At 45.5% G+C, this 19869-nt stretch overlaps 2 protein-coding genes and 1 non-coding gene across 7 annotated transcripts; all 3 read right to left on the reverse strand.

The window, feature by feature from the left end:
* Positions 1 to 6039: 6039 nt before the first annotated feature.
* Positions 6040 to 13134, reverse strand: kansl2 (KAT8 regulatory NSL complex subunit 2). 4 transcript variants are annotated; one of them, XM_084680978.1, is made up of 11 exons: positions 13058 to 13115; positions 12476 to 12612; positions 12108 to 12366; positions 11707 to 11879; positions 11410 to 11524; positions 8743 to 8906; positions 8417 to 8580; positions 8204 to 8300; positions 7029 to 7285; positions 6713 to 6919; positions 6040 to 6477 (listed from the first exon to the last, which is right to left on the reverse strand). In XM_084680978.1, the coding sequence occupies exons 3-11, from the start codon at positions 12356 to 12358 to the stop codon at positions 6400 to 6402; spliced, it is 1506 nt and encodes a 501-aa protein (XP_084537104.1). In that variant the 5' UTR covers positions 12359 to 12366; positions 12476 to 12612; positions 13058 to 13115; the 3' UTR covers positions 6040 to 6399. The 4 variants fall into 4 exon arrangements, with proteins under 4 accessions (XP_084537104.1, XP_084537106.1, XP_084537105.1 ...); XM_084680980.1 differs by lacking the exon at positions 12476 to 12612 and having other exon boundaries at positions 6661 to 6919; positions 13058 to 13134; XM_084680979.1 differs by lacking the exon at positions 12476 to 12612 and having other exon boundaries at positions 6655 to 6919; positions 13058 to 13134.
* Positions 7904 to 8038, reverse strand: LOC146251798 (small nucleolar RNA SNORA2/SNORA34 family). Its single transcript, XR_014732185.1, has one exon. It is a non-coding gene; the product is annotated as a small nucleolar RNA SNORA2/SNORA34 family (small nucleolar RNA).
* A 145-nt stretch (positions 13135 to 13279) lies between the features above and the next one.
* ccnt1 (cyclin T1) lies at positions 13280 to 19838 on the reverse strand. Of its 2 annotated transcripts, none has more exons than XM_084680895.1 (9): positions 19645 to 19838; positions 18716 to 18797; positions 18444 to 18572; positions 17915 to 17975; positions 17063 to 17125; positions 16883 to 16928; positions 16529 to 16692; positions 16248 to 16318; positions 13280 to 16141 (listed from the first exon to the last, which is right to left on the reverse strand). In XM_084680895.1, the coding sequence occupies exons 1-9, from the start codon at positions 19815 to 19817 to the stop codon at positions 14855 to 14857; spliced, it is 2076 nt and encodes a 691-aa protein (XP_084537021.1). In that variant the 5' UTR covers positions 19818 to 19838; the 3' UTR covers positions 13280 to 14854. The 2 variants fall into 2 exon arrangements, with proteins under 2 accessions (XP_084537021.1, XP_084537020.1); XM_084680894.1 differs by having other exon boundaries at positions 16883 to 16937; positions 19645 to 19823.
* Positions 19839 to 19869: the final 31 nt, after the last annotated feature.

Consider the following 19869-nt stretch of genomic DNA (forward strand, 5'->3'; position numbering starts at 1 on the left):
ATCGATGACACGTTGTTGTATTAGCAAAATAAGCCCACGTTTCCACAGTGACCTGAAAGAAAATGGGATAACGAACCTGACATTGAAGTCGAATGAGCCCTGGCTAGTTTGCGGCTACCCCAAATGTTACCCATGGATGCCAGTGTCACGCTACCGCACAGGGCGATGTCAACCTGCCCAAGGATTTATCTCTACACATCTCACATGTATTCATGTCCAGCACACCCATCAGTCCAAAACAATGAATGAAACTGATAGTTTTACTCAGAACAACTGACAGAGCTATCGTACAAATGATTGTTTAAACCAAAATACTAATATAGAACCTATGATCAGTCCCAACACAAGCATATTCAAATGATGTGCTTTACATACAATTGTATAGCCTAAATGTTATATTTGGGTAAATGCACAGTCTCACCTTGCTGTGTTTCCTGGGATCCAGTCAGAGCATCCGACAGACTGATCCCCAGTCCACAGCCAAATGCAAGGCACCCAAAAAAAGGCCACAGCTTCACATTTGCCTCTTCTGATCAAACTACAGATTTCTCTGGGAGGCTTGGATCCTCTCCTGTTGGTAAATGAGGCCGGTCTCCCCTAAACCACCGCACAGAGAAAAGGCCTCTGCTCGGACGTGTGGGCTGAGTGTGCGTCTGTGCTGTCTGCAGAGGCTGCCATGTCTCCCATTGTTCCTGGGCGAGTGAGGAGGCAGCCTTCCTACCCCAATAGACCCTGCCTACCACAACAGCTGTGAACCAGCCCCCACCTCTCCTCCTCTCTTCCCCTCCTCCTCCTACTACTGCTGCCTCTGCCTCTTCTGCTGCTAAACATTAACCCTCCAGCTGCTGGCAGGGCCATAAAGGAGAAAAGAGGGGGTTATGTTTCCAAAGAGATCCCACCATGTCGCGGACAAAGGCGCGGGCAGAGAGGATATCCGACCAGACGACAGACTAATGGAGTTCCACCAGCTATTCATCGTCTTCTGAAGAACATGGGTTCTGAGCTAAGAGGATTTTCCTTGCGAATCAGACCCATGATGTCAAATTGGCCTCCCATGACTAGGCACAAGAAAAGAGGCCAGTGAATGGCAAAGAAATGCCCTGATTATGGCTCTTGAATATTCAGGGCTGTCTTTATATGGCTTTTTCAATTTGGAGAGAGGCGGGACATTTTTCTTCCATCTCATTAAAATATCAACCATTGACTTGGCAGTGATGATTGGCAGTCACACTGTCTGGCTGATGTTAGGCCAGCTACATCATACTCATCTGTGGGTGTTGTTACTAAAGGACAGAATGTCCTTCATCTCACCCTCACCTGGTCCCATAGACGTAGCGACCACATGACCAGCTACATTTGAAATAATAAGACATGCATAATTTGCATAGTAAAATGCATAGTGAAAAGTATTTCCTATGTCATAGAGACCAACGTTCTGTTGATCCATATACAAGTATTACATGATACATTTGAAAGATGAGTAGGCTAACATTTCGTTTTCATTTTGCTCTCATTGACTTCAGACAGAGATGACCTGATGGAGATGAGACAGAGATGACCTGAATTGTCTCGCCTTCAGATTGGACTTCCTCAACAAAAAATCGAAACCCTCAGGGCTCCTTCATGAAGGTCACTTCAGAGAATCTGACCTCAACCAGCCGGCCAGTGGAGTCTGAGTGCCTGTTCATCTTTGAGAGAATCACATGTTTAAATACAAATGATTCTACCAATCTACGATGTGATCATCAAGGTGACAATGAACCACAAAACACTTCAATAGAAAATACCAGAAGGTTGTGAGACACTACTATCACACCCCAACAGATTCAATGCATTTATTAAAGGGCCTCCGTTGAGTCCACCTAGTGGTAGAAAAGGGAGAACATCATTCTCCATCATTATTATTTCAGAATCTATGAATGAATCCAGGCCAGGGATCATCCCCCTCATGTCTCTGGCTGACAGTAACCCTGGCAGGCGTCTGGGAGAGATGAATGAAAGGTCTTCACAGAGCCAGTTCAGTCCCCCTGCAGGAGGGTCAGGGGCTGGGCTGGATGACATGACCTGAATGAGAGTAGGTCACATGGTACCCTGGAGCCAACACACAAGCACGAAAAGATCGCTCTCATGAAAGCCCTATTGTGACACCCTAAGATCCACTTTCACCGATCGCTGCTCACTGTCCCATTAACGAATGATCGAGTTATCATTGAAGGAGGCTAATGCCTAGACTTAAGGGTAATGTTTACTTGACTTTGTATCTACAATGGTTGCTTAGTTGAATTGGGAACTTAGGCTAACTCCAGTTCTTTGTGACTAAACTCACATTCGAAGGACTGCAAAGAAACAAACCGTGTGTAAGCTGTTGACTGGCTTAACGCACAGTGCAAACACAAGGGTAACAGAAAGAAAACACACACACACAACACACACAAAACAATACTAACGTATTTCACAGACTAGAAGTATCTGAATGTCAAATATGTCCACAAAACTAAGAAGGAAAGGGCTTGCTGCCTGTTGGCAGATGGCTGGTCTATCTTGACCGTCCTGTTTCCTCGTCAGACGGTTGGTGTGAGGGGAGCTGTCAGGGGAACTCAGGATTAGAGTTGTAAATCAGACTCGTGGGGTACAAACCCCTATTGAGATGCCGACAGTTTAATGGGCAGTAATGTGCTGGACTCCATGTGCACTGGACGGATAATCCACCTATTAGAAATGTGACACTGGCTGTTGGGCTGGGAGATGGGCAGGGTCTACAGCTGGGGCAATAAAACCAAACAGTGGCCTCTCATTGTAATTTGCATGGAGCCTTTAGCCAGACCCTAATTATGAAGTCAAGAATCGTGGCTATAGTCATCATCAGCCAGTACCTTCTGCAATGTGGATTTCGGCTATTCATGGAAGCCAGGAAAATTACTTTCACATGTAGGCCATGAAATTATCAGAACCAACGTGCCTAGCCTGAAGAGAAACATTTTTGTTATCACAGTGTTGTTCCGTAGCTACAACAATCCCCACAATTCCTTACAGGCAATAAGACCAGAAGTATGTTCTTCTTTCATGACATCAGTTCATTGTTATCATAAAACTCACTAATGAAAACCATTTGTCATCCAGCGTTTAAAGACAGGTTTCATATCGCTGTAAATACTTGGGAGAAAGTTGTAGTCCCCCTGCCAACAAGAAGGCCGAGGTAGGTGAAGCCCAGCAAGGACAAAACAAGGCTGCTTTGGTGGGAGAGAGGATAAGCAGGACACTGGGAAGTGAGGCCAGGCTACAGGACATAAGCTCAGGCAAGATTATAGAGCATTAGCAGCCAGTCATTGTTTCCAGGCAGCGTGGGGGGCAGCATGTCCAGTGTTCAAGGCTACATGAGCAGCCACGAGGTGCATGGCTGGTCCAGAGACCAGCATCTGGTCACCAGGCACAGTGTCTCAGGGCTCCTTTTGAGCTGGTCCAACCAGGTTCTCATCAGCCACATCCTCGCTTCTGCCGTCTGGCCAGACGGGGCCTATTTATGGCATATCACACAAGTATGAAAGTCTAGAAGCCGTAAAGAGGGTTTTTGTGGAGGGGGATTTCAGAGCATCCAGTTGGTTCTCTCCTGATACACTGAGCTGCTTTATGATGCCAGTGTGAGGGGAGGATTTGCATGTTCCAACATTGATGGCAGACGCCTGACACAGAGAGCCCACTTCAACATCAAACGTTTGCGTGAGGCATACCCCTGGCTTACTCGGTTTCCTGTGGGAGCAGTAGTATTGATTAAGAGGGCAGGGCTGCTGCAGCATCTTAAAGACCCTTTCTTCTCAGACAAATGAACAAACCATATGGCCATACAGAGGGAGACCCTCACCTCTCAATAGGTTTAAAGACTACTTTTGTTTATGTATGGATTTTGGATCTGAGAAGTCTTACTCGGGGCATGGGTCAAAGTATTTCACAGGATTGGTTTGATTTCTTCTCCTGCACAACAAAATCAAGACCGTATATCCCTCATATTGGCTAAATGTGACGTGGTTGTAAAGTTAACTAGGTTTGCCTGAATTGATTACAGCTACATTCCAAGGGATATTTTTCCTGGCTGGGGCTATGAATCGAATGTTTGTTACAGCTGCGACCTAAGTAGTGTTTTGCCAACTCCAATGTTTGTATGACCGTAGATTCCTCCTTTGGGTGGACTCTTCAACGGACACACTACACACAGTAGCTCATATCATTGGAATGATTGAAACCGTTTTGCCATGATCTTTGTGAGCCCTTAATACAGAGCATGCTCCAACACAGAGAGAACACCAGGCAAGTAAACACAAGGCCAAGAGTTTAAGTTGTTCTTTCACAGGGTTCGCTGTCGACAAGAATACAAATGAGCATCTTCTGCTCTGACTCAGAGCTCCACGACACGCTGGCAAAACAAAAGGCTGCAGGCAGAAACAATGCAGCGAAAGATAATTCCTTTCATCTAAATATCTGCAGTGTGTGTGTGTGTGTGTGCGCGCGTGCGCGTGTTTGTGTTTGTATGTGTGTGTGCATGTGGGGAACGAGTAGTGATGTCTCCGGGAGATCTTGGTCTTCCCTCCTGCTGTGTCTCTGTCATATCACGCAGCCTCAGCAGAGTCATTTATTCATATTTCTACATGCTAATGTGTTCTAGAAGTGCTAGTTTGCAGTATACCCACGGTTGCCACCTGCACAAAGCAGACATGAGGGAGATAAAGGGAAAACTGATAAACGACTCGAGGAACCCAGACCTGCGTATCTTCAAAGTCGGGCAAGGCGAGAGGTGTAAGAGGGGGAGCTCGACTTGGACTGACACTGTGACCTGTCTATGAGCTGCAGTGCCTGAACAATCATTATCTTTCTTACCATGTGTGAATGCAGCTGTGACCTGTCCCTACACACTGCTATTAAAATCACTCAGGAATGACCTTGACTTTCAGATGTCTTTATCCAAACATCTGGCATTGCCCAGCATAAATATAGCCTGGTACTGATGTGTTGTGTCCTGGTGTTGCCATAATAAAGCCTGTTTCCAATGCCACCGGATATCAATGTTCTGAGACATTTACTCAGAACTCTGAAACTGATTTCCCTTAATGCACAGCTAGCTTAACAGCAAGAATTGGGAGACAAAGGCGTCCTAAACATCTGTCAACAATTAGAGGCAATGGGGTGAGGGAATACTTATACTGCCCATTACACTTGTATTAGTCACTACTTTCATGATGGAAGTGAACATAGCTTGGCAACTGATGTAATCTAAAACTACAGAAAAAAATGGTTTTCAATTACTAGGTCAGTGCTGCAAGCTCCACCAATGATAGAGCACTCTACTCACACAGTACCATATTCATAGTTAATAGAGCAGGCTACAGAACATAAATACATTACTGGGTTACATATGCAGTGGCGGCTGAAGAGTAATCATTCAATCTCACCAGCGCATTTAAAATGTTGTTTAGTCCAATAATCGCTGCAAAACAAACCCATAAAATGTAACATTTTGCTAAATCAGTTGCTGGGGATTCAGCACATTCTCAGTTCTGCTAGCGCCTGTCTCGTTATGCGTAATGCGATGGTAAAGCGTCCAGTCAAAGTCCTGAAATGTGCTGCTTAACAGGAATTTACCTCACTTACTGTAGTATCTGCGGAGAACTTTGTTTCCGACGGTATGTTAACTTCTGAATCCCGCTTGTGAGATAGTGTCCACGTCTCGTTCTACTACTTTCATTTCAGTAACAGCTCCTCATCAGCGGCTGGTCGTATCCAGCCTCTCGCAGTGGTTCGTGTCTGGAGTGAGGAAAAGTGATGTCATTGCATGAAATCGCTTTACCCGCCCCAATTTCAGTGCAGGCTGTCCCATGCTGACAACCATAACTTCAATCATACTTGACTTGATTTTCTATCTAACATTTCGGACTTTTGAGACGAGCCAAATAGTGCTGCAAAATATGCAAGTCTGAATACATTATATACATTGGAATTAAAAACCACTTTGTCCACTTAACGTATAAAAAAAACACAGAGCTAAGAAAATAGTATCACAAAATAGTTTATTTCGGCAAGGTTTGTTAAACAATGTGTTGAGTGACATGTAATCTCCTACCAACATTTTGGTATTCATACATCAAGAGTTATGTTGAATATACACAGGTCAATTTGGTTAAAACGTAGGTAACATTGGAAGAAACTGGCATCAAAATAGCTTTTGATATATTTATATAATACAAAGAATACCGTTCTGTCATAGTAATTCAGTAGTTGTATTGTTATTGCAAATGGACTTTAATGATCTACATTGTAGATAAAACTGGGTTTTGATTGGTCAACTGTAATTCAGACAGGAATGCACTGGCTGGTCGTCTGGATTGAGGGACAGGGCAGAACAGATGGTCTTCATCTGGTGACAGCGGCCACAGCAGGGGATGAGCTTTCTATGCCATCTTCCTGGCCTCCAACCACCTCAGACACGACCTGGGAACAAACCACACCATTTAGAGAACAGCTAGAACAGGCCACCTTCTGAGAGACTTGGCCTAAATCGGTTAGGTTTCCTTTCACATAGCAGTCTACAATGTTTTCTTCGAGATGTGTTCAGTGAGTCAATCATATTGATACAAGTTGGGTTTATTATGAATATTTAAGCCCTACCACAACCTAAAAAGCAGCTTGTCACTATCTTGAGGGGTGAGGGTAGTCCTGACCCCACCTGGTCATCTATGGCCTCCATGTCTCTGTCAGAGAGCTCCTGTCCTGAGGCGTCCAGGTCCACCTGCTCCTCAGGGTCTCCCCCAGTCAGGATGTCCATGGGGGCCTCAGCTATGGCCCGGATGGTCTGGTCCTCCAGGGCCAAGGCCGTGTCAAACTGCAGAGGCGAGGGGGGACACTGCATCCCGTCTCCCTCCACGTCCAGGTCCTACAGCACGCAACACGACACGTCAGTACGTTTACAGAGACCCCCAGCTGGACGGTTCAGCAGCTGAACCGCAATGCTACGCATACGCAGAAGAACAAGAGCCACGTACATCACTGAACTCGAGCGGCAGGCTCTCTGTGGGCTGCAGCTCTGCGGCGCTCAGGTACATGTCCCTGGGGGCGGGGATGAGCTGCTGCTCCGGGGGAGGGGGCTCCTGCTCAGGCTGGTACATGGGCGGGGGCAGGGTGAGGTGCAGGGAGCAGCGGGGCTCCTCTGATTGGCCCATGTGGACGGGGCGGTCGCAAGGCACGTCCTTCAAACCAGGACACACCTTGAACAGCACCTGGTTACTGTCCTGGTAGATGTCTGCACAGATTGGGAGTCAAGGGTAATAGAAAGGGCAGTGATGTAGAGGAAATGAGGCAACCTTGTGGTTGACTGGCATCAAAAGGGAAGGGAAGCAAGCCACTTCCTTCATAAGGGATAATGTTGACTATGTAACCAGAGGCAAACACACAAGGGTGATTTTGTTGTAGTCATTGTTGAAGAAGTCAAGAGCAATGCGACACTATAAATCATTTTACAGACAGGAACAGTTACATAAACATGGTATGAGTCCTTCAACTTATCCTCAAATAAGCCTACTATAACCACAGCATAAGGCTGCTTTGTCTGGTAAGATGCCGATCTGTGCAAATGACAGGCTTGAATGGATTTTCACAATGGCTGTTTGCGCCTTCACCCTGCCAGGGACTTATCTTACAATGAAGGTCTTGGAAATAGTTCATAGCTCACATCATTGCAAATAATACTTCCAGTACAAACCCATGTTGCTGATTTTACAGTTGGTACATGACCTGAGACAGTTTCAGACTTTTTACATCTGCAGTTATAATTTGATAGATGTATGGCTACTATTTTGTAACCAATAAAAATGATCGGGAGACATCTCTAACGCTAGTTAAATTGGAGTTCAAAAAGGCATTTTGTTTCTTCCAACTGAATTGACTATCCCCTTGGGAGATTTAGGGGAAACCAACAGACCATGGGAAGATTTTCATCTTGGCTCCTGTTTGAAACCATCAGCTACAGCAAACTGACAGTCTTGATCAGGGCCATGTTTATTATGACTAAAGAGGTCGTGTGGGAGAGGGAAAATGAATGAATGTACTGTACATCAACCTTTCAAATGACGATAACAAAAACATGCTGCAACCTTGGACACTTGATGCTAAATCTAATGTTGACATCAACTTTGCCATGAATTTCCACCGTGAAGGATACGTGAAACGCAGTGTCGAGTCATGGGGAGACTCTGGTTAGAGCAGCGAGGCCCTTCAACGAAGGAGATGCACCTCTGGCCGGTTCTGGCTGAATGCGTCTGTAGACAGAAAACACATCAAACTTAAATGACCAGTACAGGAGATGTGGGAGAAGACAAAATCCCTTCTAATCCCAGTGTCCATCTGTAGAGCTCCGGGGAGTGAGGAGCCAGACCTGGGGAGCTCCCTCCGTGATGGCCTGGCGTCTCTCTCGCAGCTGCCGGTGCAGCAGGGCCTCCACGCCGTAGCGGCGCCGGTACCGTCGGAGAGCCTTCAGCTTCCTCAGGTTGTCCCTCTCCTTCAGGGAGAGCCCCTCGGGCCCCGTCAGCAGGCTGCTCCCTGTCGCACACGTCACAGTTGGATCAGTACAGACACCAGGGCTCAGGGGAACCATCCTCATGCCTCACCCTCCCTCCTTAAAGCCTTCCCCAGGGGAATGGAGCAGCATGCCCGCAGAAAGCTGGATGAGTTTCAACAAATGCGTTGCTGCATCCTGCTCACCCAGGCTCTCGTGCTCCACCTTGCGACTGTGCAGGTAGCGTCGCTTCTTCTCTTTCAGCAGGTGCTGCAGGCGTTTGAACTGGTCGATGTAGAGAGACTGGAGCCTGATCAACTTCTCCCTGGTGATCAGGGCCACTTCTTCTGCTGTGTACACTCCAGCATGTCTGAACACACCAGAGGGGCCAAAAGCTGTCAAACCTGCTCATGTCATGATGGGACAAATAACATGGCAAACAGCAATACACCCATGCAATAAAATAAAATAATTCATACTGCTGTTGCATTGTGTGAAAACCCTACACCAGTGGTCTTCAACCCTGGTCCCACTGTCCTGGGGTCTCATTTATAAAACTGTGTGTAGGATTCTTACTAAAACTGTACGTGCGCCCCCAAAAAATGGCGCCTAAAATGGCATACTCAAAAAAATCAGATTTATAAAACCGTGTGTATGCACACCTGTAAGCAATGTTCCCTTTATAAATCAGAGATTACCCACAAGTGTGCGTACGTGAATCAGCATCTTTCCCTGCCCTGAACACACCAATTTTTAACCATAAATGGTCAATGCAAAGCACATCATGAATGCTAATCCAGTATACTAATGACCCTGGCATGTGATTATTCTTTCAGTGAATCATGGCGACCGGTGGGAAAAAAAAACTAAAAAGCGCAACTTCTCACACCCACCTATTGGTGGAAGCCCGAAAACCACATTATTTGGTGGCCGGTGGATCACCAACAAAAAAAACTGTGCGAGTGGCATCAACTGTGCCAGACGATACCCGGAGTCGAGATACAATTTGAAAACGGAAGCTTTTTGTTATGAACAGTTGTCTATTAAAGTCTTGATAACGAGGACGTAGAGTGTAGCGATTGCACGGGAGGTTAGCAACTGTATTTCCAGTTTTTGACATGAGGATATTTGCACGGTATTAAATACATATATTTAGTTATACACTGTGTTCTGCACTTATGTAAAGGTAGGATATGTGACGTTACCCTGAATTCCATGCAGTCTGGGAATCTCCCCCTCCTGCACTCCTGTAGTGGACAATCTGACAGCGCTGAATTTTGATTTCAAATTTTAGTTGGATTGTACAAGGTGTTTATGGAACAATTATCACTCAGTACAAGCGCAAATAACACTGCTGGATTTAATCTTCATGATAATGATGATATGGAGTGGAAAAAAAAATGTGTGTGAGGAAAACAAAATATAAATATTAAGAGTAATGTTCTTCCCACATTTACTTTCTGCAGTTTGACAGTATGGTCATCTGCGTCACCAATTCCCACTGTCTCCAAAATGTGCATAGGCCTACGGGAGGGTCAGACTTTGCGTGGAAGACCGCACATTCTCCCGTCAAGTTTGTTTTTATAAATCAGAACCTTTAAGTGGGAAGCGGCGTACGCACATTTTCAGCCCCGTTTTGTGCGTCCGCAACCTTTTAAATGAGACTCCTGATGTTTTAGATATTTCCCTGCAAACACACCCGATTCAAATGGATTCAAATGGATGCTCGTTATCAGGCTTCTGCAGAGCTTGATAACGACCCATTTATTTGAATCAGGTGTGGCCTGATTCAAGCCCAGCATTGCCTGACCAATTCACAAATGCATATCAGCCTGAAACCTCAGTTTCAGTTTGGTTTCCCAAAGGGGCGCTCATCAACGGGCGCACGCCAAATTGATAGAATTTTATAGATACAACCAACCAGAGTAAGAAGACATCATCTTGATTGTTTATAGAATACCTCAACGATGCATGCTGTTTAGTCATCTTATCAAACGAGTCTCAAATCAGATGAACAGGTATGACAGGTTAGACCCACACTTTCCATGCCGGAAAGAAATCTGTTTGCATGAGAGGATAGCCAGACCATTCTGACAGAGCAGTAAGTATAAGCTTGCAGACTGGTCTGGTTCCCAGGCTTGTTGCAGTCCCTGCATGCCACTCATACAACATGTCCTTCAGTGGCCACCAGGTGGCATGGTTGTTTACCCTTTATAAAACATTTAAATTAGTGGGTCATGCTTTTGTTGTCTAAATCCAGACTAAATAATAAATAAAGCTATTCAAAATCCTGTCAAATAATTCCTTAGTGTCATCTGAAATGGTTCTGCCATAAGGTTGTGATAACTGATGCTATGAACAAATAATGATCCTCATGTCCACCAAGGGTTTCCTGCTGGCTGCAATAGGTACAGCTGCTATGCTTGACTTCATATTTCTGCAGTCAGCAGGTTTGTAAATAAAAATCCTTTGTCGACAATAGACTAGTATGTCTTTTGGCATCAAGAGGAAGGGAGATTTCTATAACACAAACATCTAGAGATCAAATGTTCCAACGATGGCACTTCCACAGATAAATGCTATGCCAAATGACGTTGTGTCCTTGGGAAAGGCACTTCACCCTACTTGCCTCGGGGGGAATGTCCCTGTACTTACCGTCAGTCGCTCTGGATAAGAGCGTCTGCTAAATGACTCAAAATGTAAAAGCTCTATAGTGTTACAGCAAGGCACTGTGCAGCCCAGTGGGGTTTTAACATTGACAGGCTGCCAGGGTAGCTCCTCCCAACAGAGCTTCTTAAGTCCCCCTGCCCTTATAGTTACCTAAATGTACTTGTGGCGAGTATGAACTGACCCTTGGGGAGAGATTGTCTTACTTGAGAGGATCCTCGTGATCGCTGTCAACGCTGTCAGCCTCACTGTCAGGGTCTCCTCTCCACGTCTGGTCCAGTACCAGGGGGGTCTGCTCCTCTTCACTCCAGCTGTCCTCATCTACACACACACACACCATCAGCAACTCTGTACCAATAGATGACATACTGCGGCAGACAATATGATGACACCAGCAAACGCATCTGAACTTGATCTTTGGTTGTGACACATTCTACAGACATCCTTAGAGGTCTGTCCTGAGGTCATAAAACCTAACGTTTGACAGACAGAAATGCTGGCACCTAGAATGCGGCTGGCTTCACTCCGTCCCACGTCCAGGCCATGTGGGTCGGCACGGCTGTACCCGCTGAGCTGGGCGAGCAGGGCCTCTGGGGAGGGACCAGAGGAGGACTTCCTGATCTGAGCCTGGAGGGCCATGGCGTTCCTGCGGGCGTGCTCGGCACAGAACGTCACCCTGATGGATGAGCGGGGCATCAGATGGAGAGCAAGAGACACTTGACTTACTCGCTGTGTACCAAACCATCTTGTAGGAACTAATTTGTAGCCCATAATTCATGGATGAATACATGCGATTTTGATTGACCTCTACTTGGCTTCACTAAACTCAAGCCAGAATACTTCTGAGGCCCAATCTCCCAAAGCGATCAAGGTAAAAGGGCCAACACCCTCCAGATGAACTCACCCATCTTTCTTCTCTACTTTGGGGGCTGCGTTGGGGCAGCGTTTGCCATTCTTGTTGGAGACATAGCTGCACTGTTTATAGGGGGCGTTCTTGTCCTCCAGGATGTGCTTGATGCAGAGCTCCAGGCCATCCAGGCGGGGCTGGGAGCAGGGCCTCTGGGTGAAGGAGCAGGCCTGGGGCTCCTGGGGGCGGCTAGCCTGGGTCACCCTGCCCCTGCTCGACGGCAAAACATGGATTCGTATCCTATTCATCACTGATCCTGGAGGAGGGACAAAAACAATATCAATATCAATCTGAATGACCACCAGATTATGTTACTGATGAGGAGAATGTTTTTGTTGGCAAATGAAGTGTAAGAACCGTATTACAAATTCCATGCAGGTTGTGAGCGTGTAAGAAAGTTCATGGGCGAATCCGGTTCTATTGATGTAGAATACACAACTCAATGCGGTAGGTAGACCTTCCTATATTGTTACAGCTGACAACACCTGACCCTCTACTGCGGCTTTAAGTACACAAGGAATAAGGTAGTCATCACACTTGCATCCTGAATTGCGTAATTTACTTGTTTTTAAACAAACGTCTTAGTAGTTTGATTAGTCAGTATGACAGTGAGTTGATAACAATACATGCCCACAATATAACAGATGAAGTCAGCTTTCCAGTGCTGACTAGTCACCGCAGAACAACCCTATCACGCGCCACTTTCAGATCAGTCCGCCCATTTAGCGCAACGTCAGAGAAAGCTAGCATGTTAGCCTAGCTCAGCCATCTTTGTTTAGCACAAGCTACATACCTCTATCATTAAGCTAACCGTTTTTTCTCGTTCAAATCTGTTATTTCTTCGTATACTTCACATGTGGTCAGATTATTGTGAAATTAGAATAAGACCATGTCAAAGACCGGCTACACTAACCACATTCTCAGTTGATACATCGACGCTGCCTTACCTCAGATTCCTTGTTTCACTGTGCCAGGCTCGCGAAGCACTGCGTATGTCTGCTGCGCTTCTACTGCATTGAAACATTTAACCCGCCCCGTTCGTCATTTGATTGGCGTTGAGCTGTAGGTAAGTAACATGAACACGATTGGCGTAATTTGTCTGTCTATTAAAACAGAGAAAAACGTAACTCGACATGTGCACTGGATGAAAACGGCCATACGTTAGGAAATTTCATTTTAAAATATTTATTGACATGGGATTATATCAACCACATTACAAAAAGAACAGTGTTCACCAAAACAACGCAGACCTTAAGCTCATTAAAACAAGAAACACCCCAAATGATTCATTTCCAGACCTGAGAGTTTATGTGGTACCGCTAAAACACTAAGATGATGGACATGTCAAACTTGAAGCTTTGCAGCTTTTGGTGGGAAACAGGGAGCAATGTGATTTTGTGTTGAATCGCATGTGTGACGTCATTGAACTGCATTAGTGACATTTTTCTACGTTCATATTAGCTACATCAGCTTTATTGTGATCATTCATTTATGTCAGAGAAAACACATTGCCATCTGCAGCAAACCAAACTAATCCTCATTCATGTATTTATATTTTAGGAGGAAAATGGTGGTTCAGGGCAACACCTTTTTGACCATGTCAGATTGCCAAAAACAACTGTGGTGCAGACATTGAATGAAATTACTTTTTGATCATGATTTGTTCAATGAACATGACATGGGTTCACACACCTAATACCACCTATTAGGAAATATTTCAATGTATCAAAGACAACATTAGTATTAGACAATAATGGGAATAACACTTAGCAGTTCTGTTTCAAAACACCTAAGACAAGTCAATTCCATCATTAGATTTTATACTGCACTGGTTTGTGAATATTATGTACATAGATATGTAGTATAAACTGTCCGTTAGTGTAATTATTTGAATATTGACATTTTACAACCATTTAAAACAATGACTGCAACACATTATAGCTTTAAAAAAAAGTTATGGTTTTTTAAAATAATTTACAGGATTTTTTTTAGCAACTTTTTCAAATGTAAAAATATTTTTATGTTCACTTTAGTAATTTTACAATATCTGTACAACATTGTTTACCAAATAATTCAGAGAAAAAAATATATTGACAAATCAGAGGGAGAGAAACTATGCCTCAATGACTACAGTACTTGAACAATCAATGAAAACAATGGCTTTGGAGACATGCATTTTCAAATAAGCTTGTGTAAGAACAGGTCTATTTCTCTGCCCAACAGGACGCAGCAGAAAGAGCAGGCCATCTTTAGAAGAGGGTTTCTTTTTCTCATAAGCATTCATTACTAATGATAAATATCACACTTTAAAAACATAAAAAAGACAAATTGCTAACATGACTTACCAAGTAAGAAGTAAAGCAAATGTATTTCAGCTTACATTATTCACTCAGAGTAATGCTGAACTAACTTCAAAAAAAGGGATGACTAAAATATCAGGTCCCATCATTCCACGAGTTAATGATACAAAATGGATCAACATCAAAAATAGTATTTACACATTTCATAAATAATTTTTTTGCACATTTTTTTTTTCCTCCAGTCCCATTATTGCCCCCCAAGTACATATGGTAAAACAACAAAACATAACTGAAAGTATGTATAAAAAGTACATTTCTTTGCTGTCAAGTTGAACCCCACAGAATCTTGATCACCAACACCCAAAAGGACGCAGAATCCATGAGAGTAATGTTTTATGTAACATGGTTGTGATGGCAATTAAATAGCAATAGATTCAAAAGAGTTCATTTAGGTAAAGGTGGCAGTGGGGGAGGGGGTTCAGCAGGTAGAGGTGGTGGTCTCGTGTTGCCCCCCCTTGAGCTCCCGCTGTACCTGTACTCCCCATACTGTGAGCGATAGTCAAACATGGCAGGCTGGGAAGGCTGAACCCCTTGAGCACTCAGCAGTGAGTTCAGCATCTCAAACGTGTCCTGGTACTCATTGGACTGACCGCCTCCACTTGTGTTGTGACCGTTTGTGTCTGCCTTCTCCCCCTTGGAGTGGGAGTAGTTTCCAGGGTGATGGGGTAGGCCCAGGGCAGGTAAAATGTCAGAGCCGTGGCCCAGAGCGTGTCCAGATGACGAGGACAGGGAGGGCAGCTGGTAGGAGTTTCTGGAGGACTTACTGGCTTTGGAGGTGTGAGAGCCCGCAGTGGGCTCCTGAGGGTGGGTCCTCTTTCGAGACGTAGAAGACGAGGAAGAGGAGCTCATTCTGGACGAGTCACTGGGGACCTTTTTACTGCTCCCTCCCCCTCCGCTGGCACCGGATGAGTGTTTATGGGAGGAAGACGAGAGGGAAGCCCCACCGGAGGAGTGATGGTGGTGGTGGTGATGGTGGTGGTGGTTGGAGCGCTCTCTGTGCTTGTCCCTGCTCTTGCCCTCCTCCCCTGAGCTCCCTCGTTTCTCAGGCACGCGGATTCGCACCTTGATGTCTGGGTCCAGAGCCCTGCTGCCCCCACTGTGCCCCCCACCGCCTCCAGGACCAGTCCCCAGGGGGAAGCGCATCTTTAGGGAGCTGCGATCGTTCCTCTCCTTCTCCAGGGGGATCTTCAGGATGATGGGGGAAGGGTTATTGACGTCGGAGGACGACGAACTGGAACGGTGCGAGGAGCCCGACTGCTGCTGGTGATGATGCTGCTTCTCCTTCCTCTGCTGGCCAATCAGCGCTTGGGCAGCAGTGGCATAGTCTCTCTTCACGCTCGCCTCCATGTTCTCCAGCTTCCTCTTCTGTGCGGCCAGGACGTCGGCGTGCTTGGCCCGGTACTCGCTCAGGGACACTTTAGCGGGGGCGTGCAGTTCGTGGTTGGCTTGCTGGGGGTCGGCCTTGCCGCCGGCCTGCCAGTGCTGGGCGCTGCCCACTGTGCCGCGGTCCGCGTCATCCATGGAGGAGGACGAGGAGGCTGGGGCCGAGAGGCTCATCAGGCCCGCCAGCGTGCTCTCCGAAGAGGCCATGGATATCATGCTCATCATGGCGTCTGTCTGGTCTCCGTCTTCCTGGACTTTGGACTTCCCCTTCACTGTCTGCCCAGCCGCCTGGGACGACAGACGGGGATGTGAGACGCAGTGACAGGACGGGGAAGAGCCCACACACACACAAGGATTCTTAAAGCTGTGCGTGTCCAGCGTTAGACAGACTTACCTTCCAGTTGCGGATGCGTTTTAACCGGCTCGGCGTCTTCTCCAAGATCTGCAGAAACTCATGTGTGAGCTCTGTTGAAAAGAAATCATTCAAATGTTACATGGTAGATGAATGGATCAAATGGCCCACATGACTCTAGAATTCCCTTTCCATCCATCGTCGTTGCACACTACCGCTGGTTCACAAAAACTACATTCCATCCAATCCAAAGCTACAAATAAGATGGGACAACCGGCCACGGTCTACCCAGGTGATTAATGGTGTGATATATTAAAGCGTACCGTCCAACAGCTCCAGGGTGACAGTGGGGTCCACATACTCCCACCAGTGCTTGCTGTCTGTGGACACGGGGATCTCCCAGTTGGACCACTTGCAGGCCAGGTGGATGCACACGCAGGCCACGATGGGTGGGCTGTACTGCAGGCAGAACGTGGTCAAGTGCAGACTACACGGCAGGGGGGGTTCCAGGGAGCCGTCGACATTGCATGGAAGAGGAGGAAAGGGAAGACAGAACCGTATTCAGAGGACACTCACATCAGATGCCTGGACATTAGACACTCCTGGGCTTTGGTTTAGAGGAGCATGGCTTTAGATAGGATAGTCCTGCTAAAATGGACACAGAAGAGTGCATATACCTGTTGGTGGCCATGAAGTATGACGTCTGGGCCAAGTCCTTACTCGCTGGGACAACAAAAAACGGAAACAAAAAGTACAATTAAAACCTGCAACGTCAACACCGTGGCTATTTACGGGATTTGTCAGAGACTATCAGTAAGCAACGGGGGAAATAGTGAGGAGTGCTTTTTGATGCTTACCTCTGACAAGCTGAGTGCACTTGACAACATGAGTATGTGGGTGGTCAATGGTGATTTCAAAGGCTGTAATGAAGGGGGGAGAGGGGAGACAGAACAGGTTCCATGAGCAACACAAGTCCAGTGTATAGTATAGTATCCTCTACCCTGAATTGTTCACAGAATTTAAGGTTGCCATGGCAAAACAGTTCTGCTCAACAGGTACTGATTTTACCAACTCAGCTCACTTCGCAGTAAAAGCCCTGAAAGAAACATTATATTTTACCAAGACCGTTTAGTGAAACTAAGTGATTAGGAATGCACTGTTTAACGCCTTCAGGTAAAACCCTGGATAAGAAATGTGGATGAGTGAGAATAAATGGCTCGGCAAAACAAACAATTGGAAAAAACTTTTTATGCAACTCATTGAGCCCAAAGTTGCAAGAGGTACGGTATTCCGAAATTAAACCATGGGCAACACATTATCCCTTCTGAACTGTGAGATTAGTCAGTCCTTTGTATTTGATCAAAACTGGAAATGAATATATTATGGGCCACTCCATTCAATTCAGTATACCGTATCACAACCTGCATCATGTCCTTTTTGCCCAAATTAAATGGCTTAAAGTCTCCGGAAAATTGAAGGTAATTGTGAAAGAAAAGGCTGCACTGTAAAGTTGATATGAAAACAACAGATAGGACAGACATGAGTGAAATACAGAGCTCATATGAGCATGGGGGACTAGAGGTGTTTTCAATGCTGCAAACCCCCTCAAGACACTTCTGTGGACAAGAGCAGAGCTGGTTAATAGTACCTTAAAAGCACATCTCTCTAGTTTGGGGAATCAGAGACTCCATTCTTCACTCCCAACTTACCCAGGGTCTGGAGTATAATGCTCTCAAGAATGACCAGGTCTTGGGCTTGTTGCAGATAAGCCTGAGGTTGAGAGGACAGGCAGGTTACTCACTGGGAGGCATTCTCTCTCTTTCACCCAGCACTCTACAACTTGCTTTCCTCTCAAGCAACCTTACCGTGGGAGTACCAATGGCCCCAGATCACCCAATAACTTTCAATCAAACTACTTCTCAAGCAAACAAGCACTTCCAAATAGGAAAAGTGATAGTCAGGGTAAGACTGAAACAGGACACTGGAGGCTTCAGATTAGCTTGACAAAAAACATTGGGATGGATAATGCTGCCTGCACATCATGCATTCTGAGAGAGAAAAGGGGGATGTGTGTTAAGATTAAGAACGACAATTCTTTAAACTGACAAGGTTGCTCTATATTCCTCAAACGGGGCATAGAGGGAACCAATACTTTTCATGCTGAGACACCACCCTCAAATCAACTTGGTGCCCTGTGAAAAGAACAACAAAGACCAGTGACAACCTAACTATACTTACATCGCTACGGATGTCTGGTGATGGGTCCTGAGGGTTGAGGCATGCATGGGTCACCTTGATTACATGTTCCAGTTTACGTGGCTGCTCCTCAACCTTGGCAGCCAAGAAGAGTGTGGCGGGAGCTATGACCTGGTCAGAAAACAAATGTAAATAAAGGGGAATACATGCTACTACAAACAGAATTATGCTGGGCAGAAGATAATGATATACAAGAGACATTAGGCTTCAAACTGTCATATGCAAGGGGAAAGGGTAGAAATAGAACAACTTACATTTCTGTGAAATCGAGTGAAAGACTGGACCATGTAGAATCTATGCATGTAGACAATGGCAGTATTTATTGTGAGTTGGGATCTGATGCACGATGGGTTAAGGTTTACAGCTGAAATTGAACAGTCTCTTCAACAGTCACCTGTATCATATTATTCACCAATAAAATAAAATAGATGAATTTCTACATATTTTGATACCAATAGCGGTTGTTTTGGCTGCCATGACAGTACCATCATCTCTGCAGAATAAGTTTGGGAAATAAACAGCCCAGATACCTCAATAACGCTGCCTTGACATATTACGCACTCTTTACATTCTCCTCGAATTATGTTGCAATAAAGCTTTAAAACTACAGCTTCAAAAGTTCTCAAAAAAGTCCCTGCACCCAGGATTCTAAAACAAGATTGTTAGCATGCTAATGCTAACACAGGCGCTTTAGTCACAGAAAAGCCAACGGGCTAACTAGCGACGATGGGGCCACACGACTAATAACATTGGCTATCGAATTTGCTATAGTTCTTTCTTGGCTGGCTAGATATGATTTAAATAATATTTCCAACTTGCCGCTGTTTCTACACCAGGTTCAGCTTTTGTTCTCCACAGGAAACGCCAAACGGAGGCCCGAAGAGGCCTAGACCGCGAGCTCACTAGACCAATGTGCCCCCTACAACAAGCACCGCAAAGAACCGCTCTACGCTACAGCTAACAACCGAATGTAGCTAGAAGCTAGTTAACCCTTAAATCATCTACATGAACAAATACCTGCCACAGTAACAATATAAAACGGAGAATGAGAGACACAATCGATATTGGCAAGCTAGCAAATACATAACCATGCCGCCAAACCGGCGTCAACCTCTTTTCGCTAGCTAGGCTAATGCCTTAGCCTAGCAAGCTGAGATGCTAGTCGTACCACGACAAAAGATACACATTGAGTCGTTGTCCCATATCCTGAAGGAGATTTGCAGCTTGTTGTCTGTAGGACAATTCCTTATCTGGATCAAGCCCGGCACGTCGCGACGGGCTATTCTCGATCTGCTCTCTGGTATAATACCATTTGTTGTTGTTTGTTGCAGAAGGAGAAGGGAACGAAGCCGCCATTACTGAGAAGGACGATGTTTAAAAAAAAAAGCGTCACAGGAAGCTGCGTCTT

This window comes from Hypomesus nipponensis, chromosome 18, assembly GCF_054491055.1.
Source record: "Hypomesus nipponensis isolate SF chromosome 18, ASM5449105v1, whole genome shotgun sequence".
NCBI classification, from domain to species: domain Eukaryota; kingdom Metazoa; phylum Chordata; class Actinopteri; order Osmeriformes; family Osmeridae; genus Hypomesus; species Hypomesus nipponensis.

Coding starts and splice junctions, on each gene's coding strand:
- kansl2 (XM_084680977.1), bottom strand. CDS start 12,358: ATGAATAGGATACGAATCCATGTTTTGCCGTCGAGCAGGGGCAGGGTG. Junction 11,525..11,706: donor TGAAGCCAGCCGCATTCTAG/GTGCCAGCATTT, acceptor GTGTGTGTGTAG/ATGAGGACAGCTGGAGTGAA. Junction 7,286..8,203: donor GACTCGACACTGCGTTTCAC/GTATCCTTCACG, acceptor CAATCTGTGCAG/ACATCTACCAGGACAGTAAC.
- ccnt1 (XM_084680894.1), bottom strand. CDS start 19,817: ATGGCGGCTTCGTTCCCTTCTCCTTCTGCAACAAACAACAACAAATGG. Junction 16,938..17,062: donor GTGCACTCAGCTTGTCAGAG/GTAAGCATCAAA, acceptor TTCCGTTTTTTG/TTGTCCCAGCGAGTAAGGAC. Junction 16,693..16,882: donor TACTTCATGGCCACCAACAG/GTATATGCACTC, acceptor CCTGCCGTGTAG/TCTGCACTTGACCACGTTCT.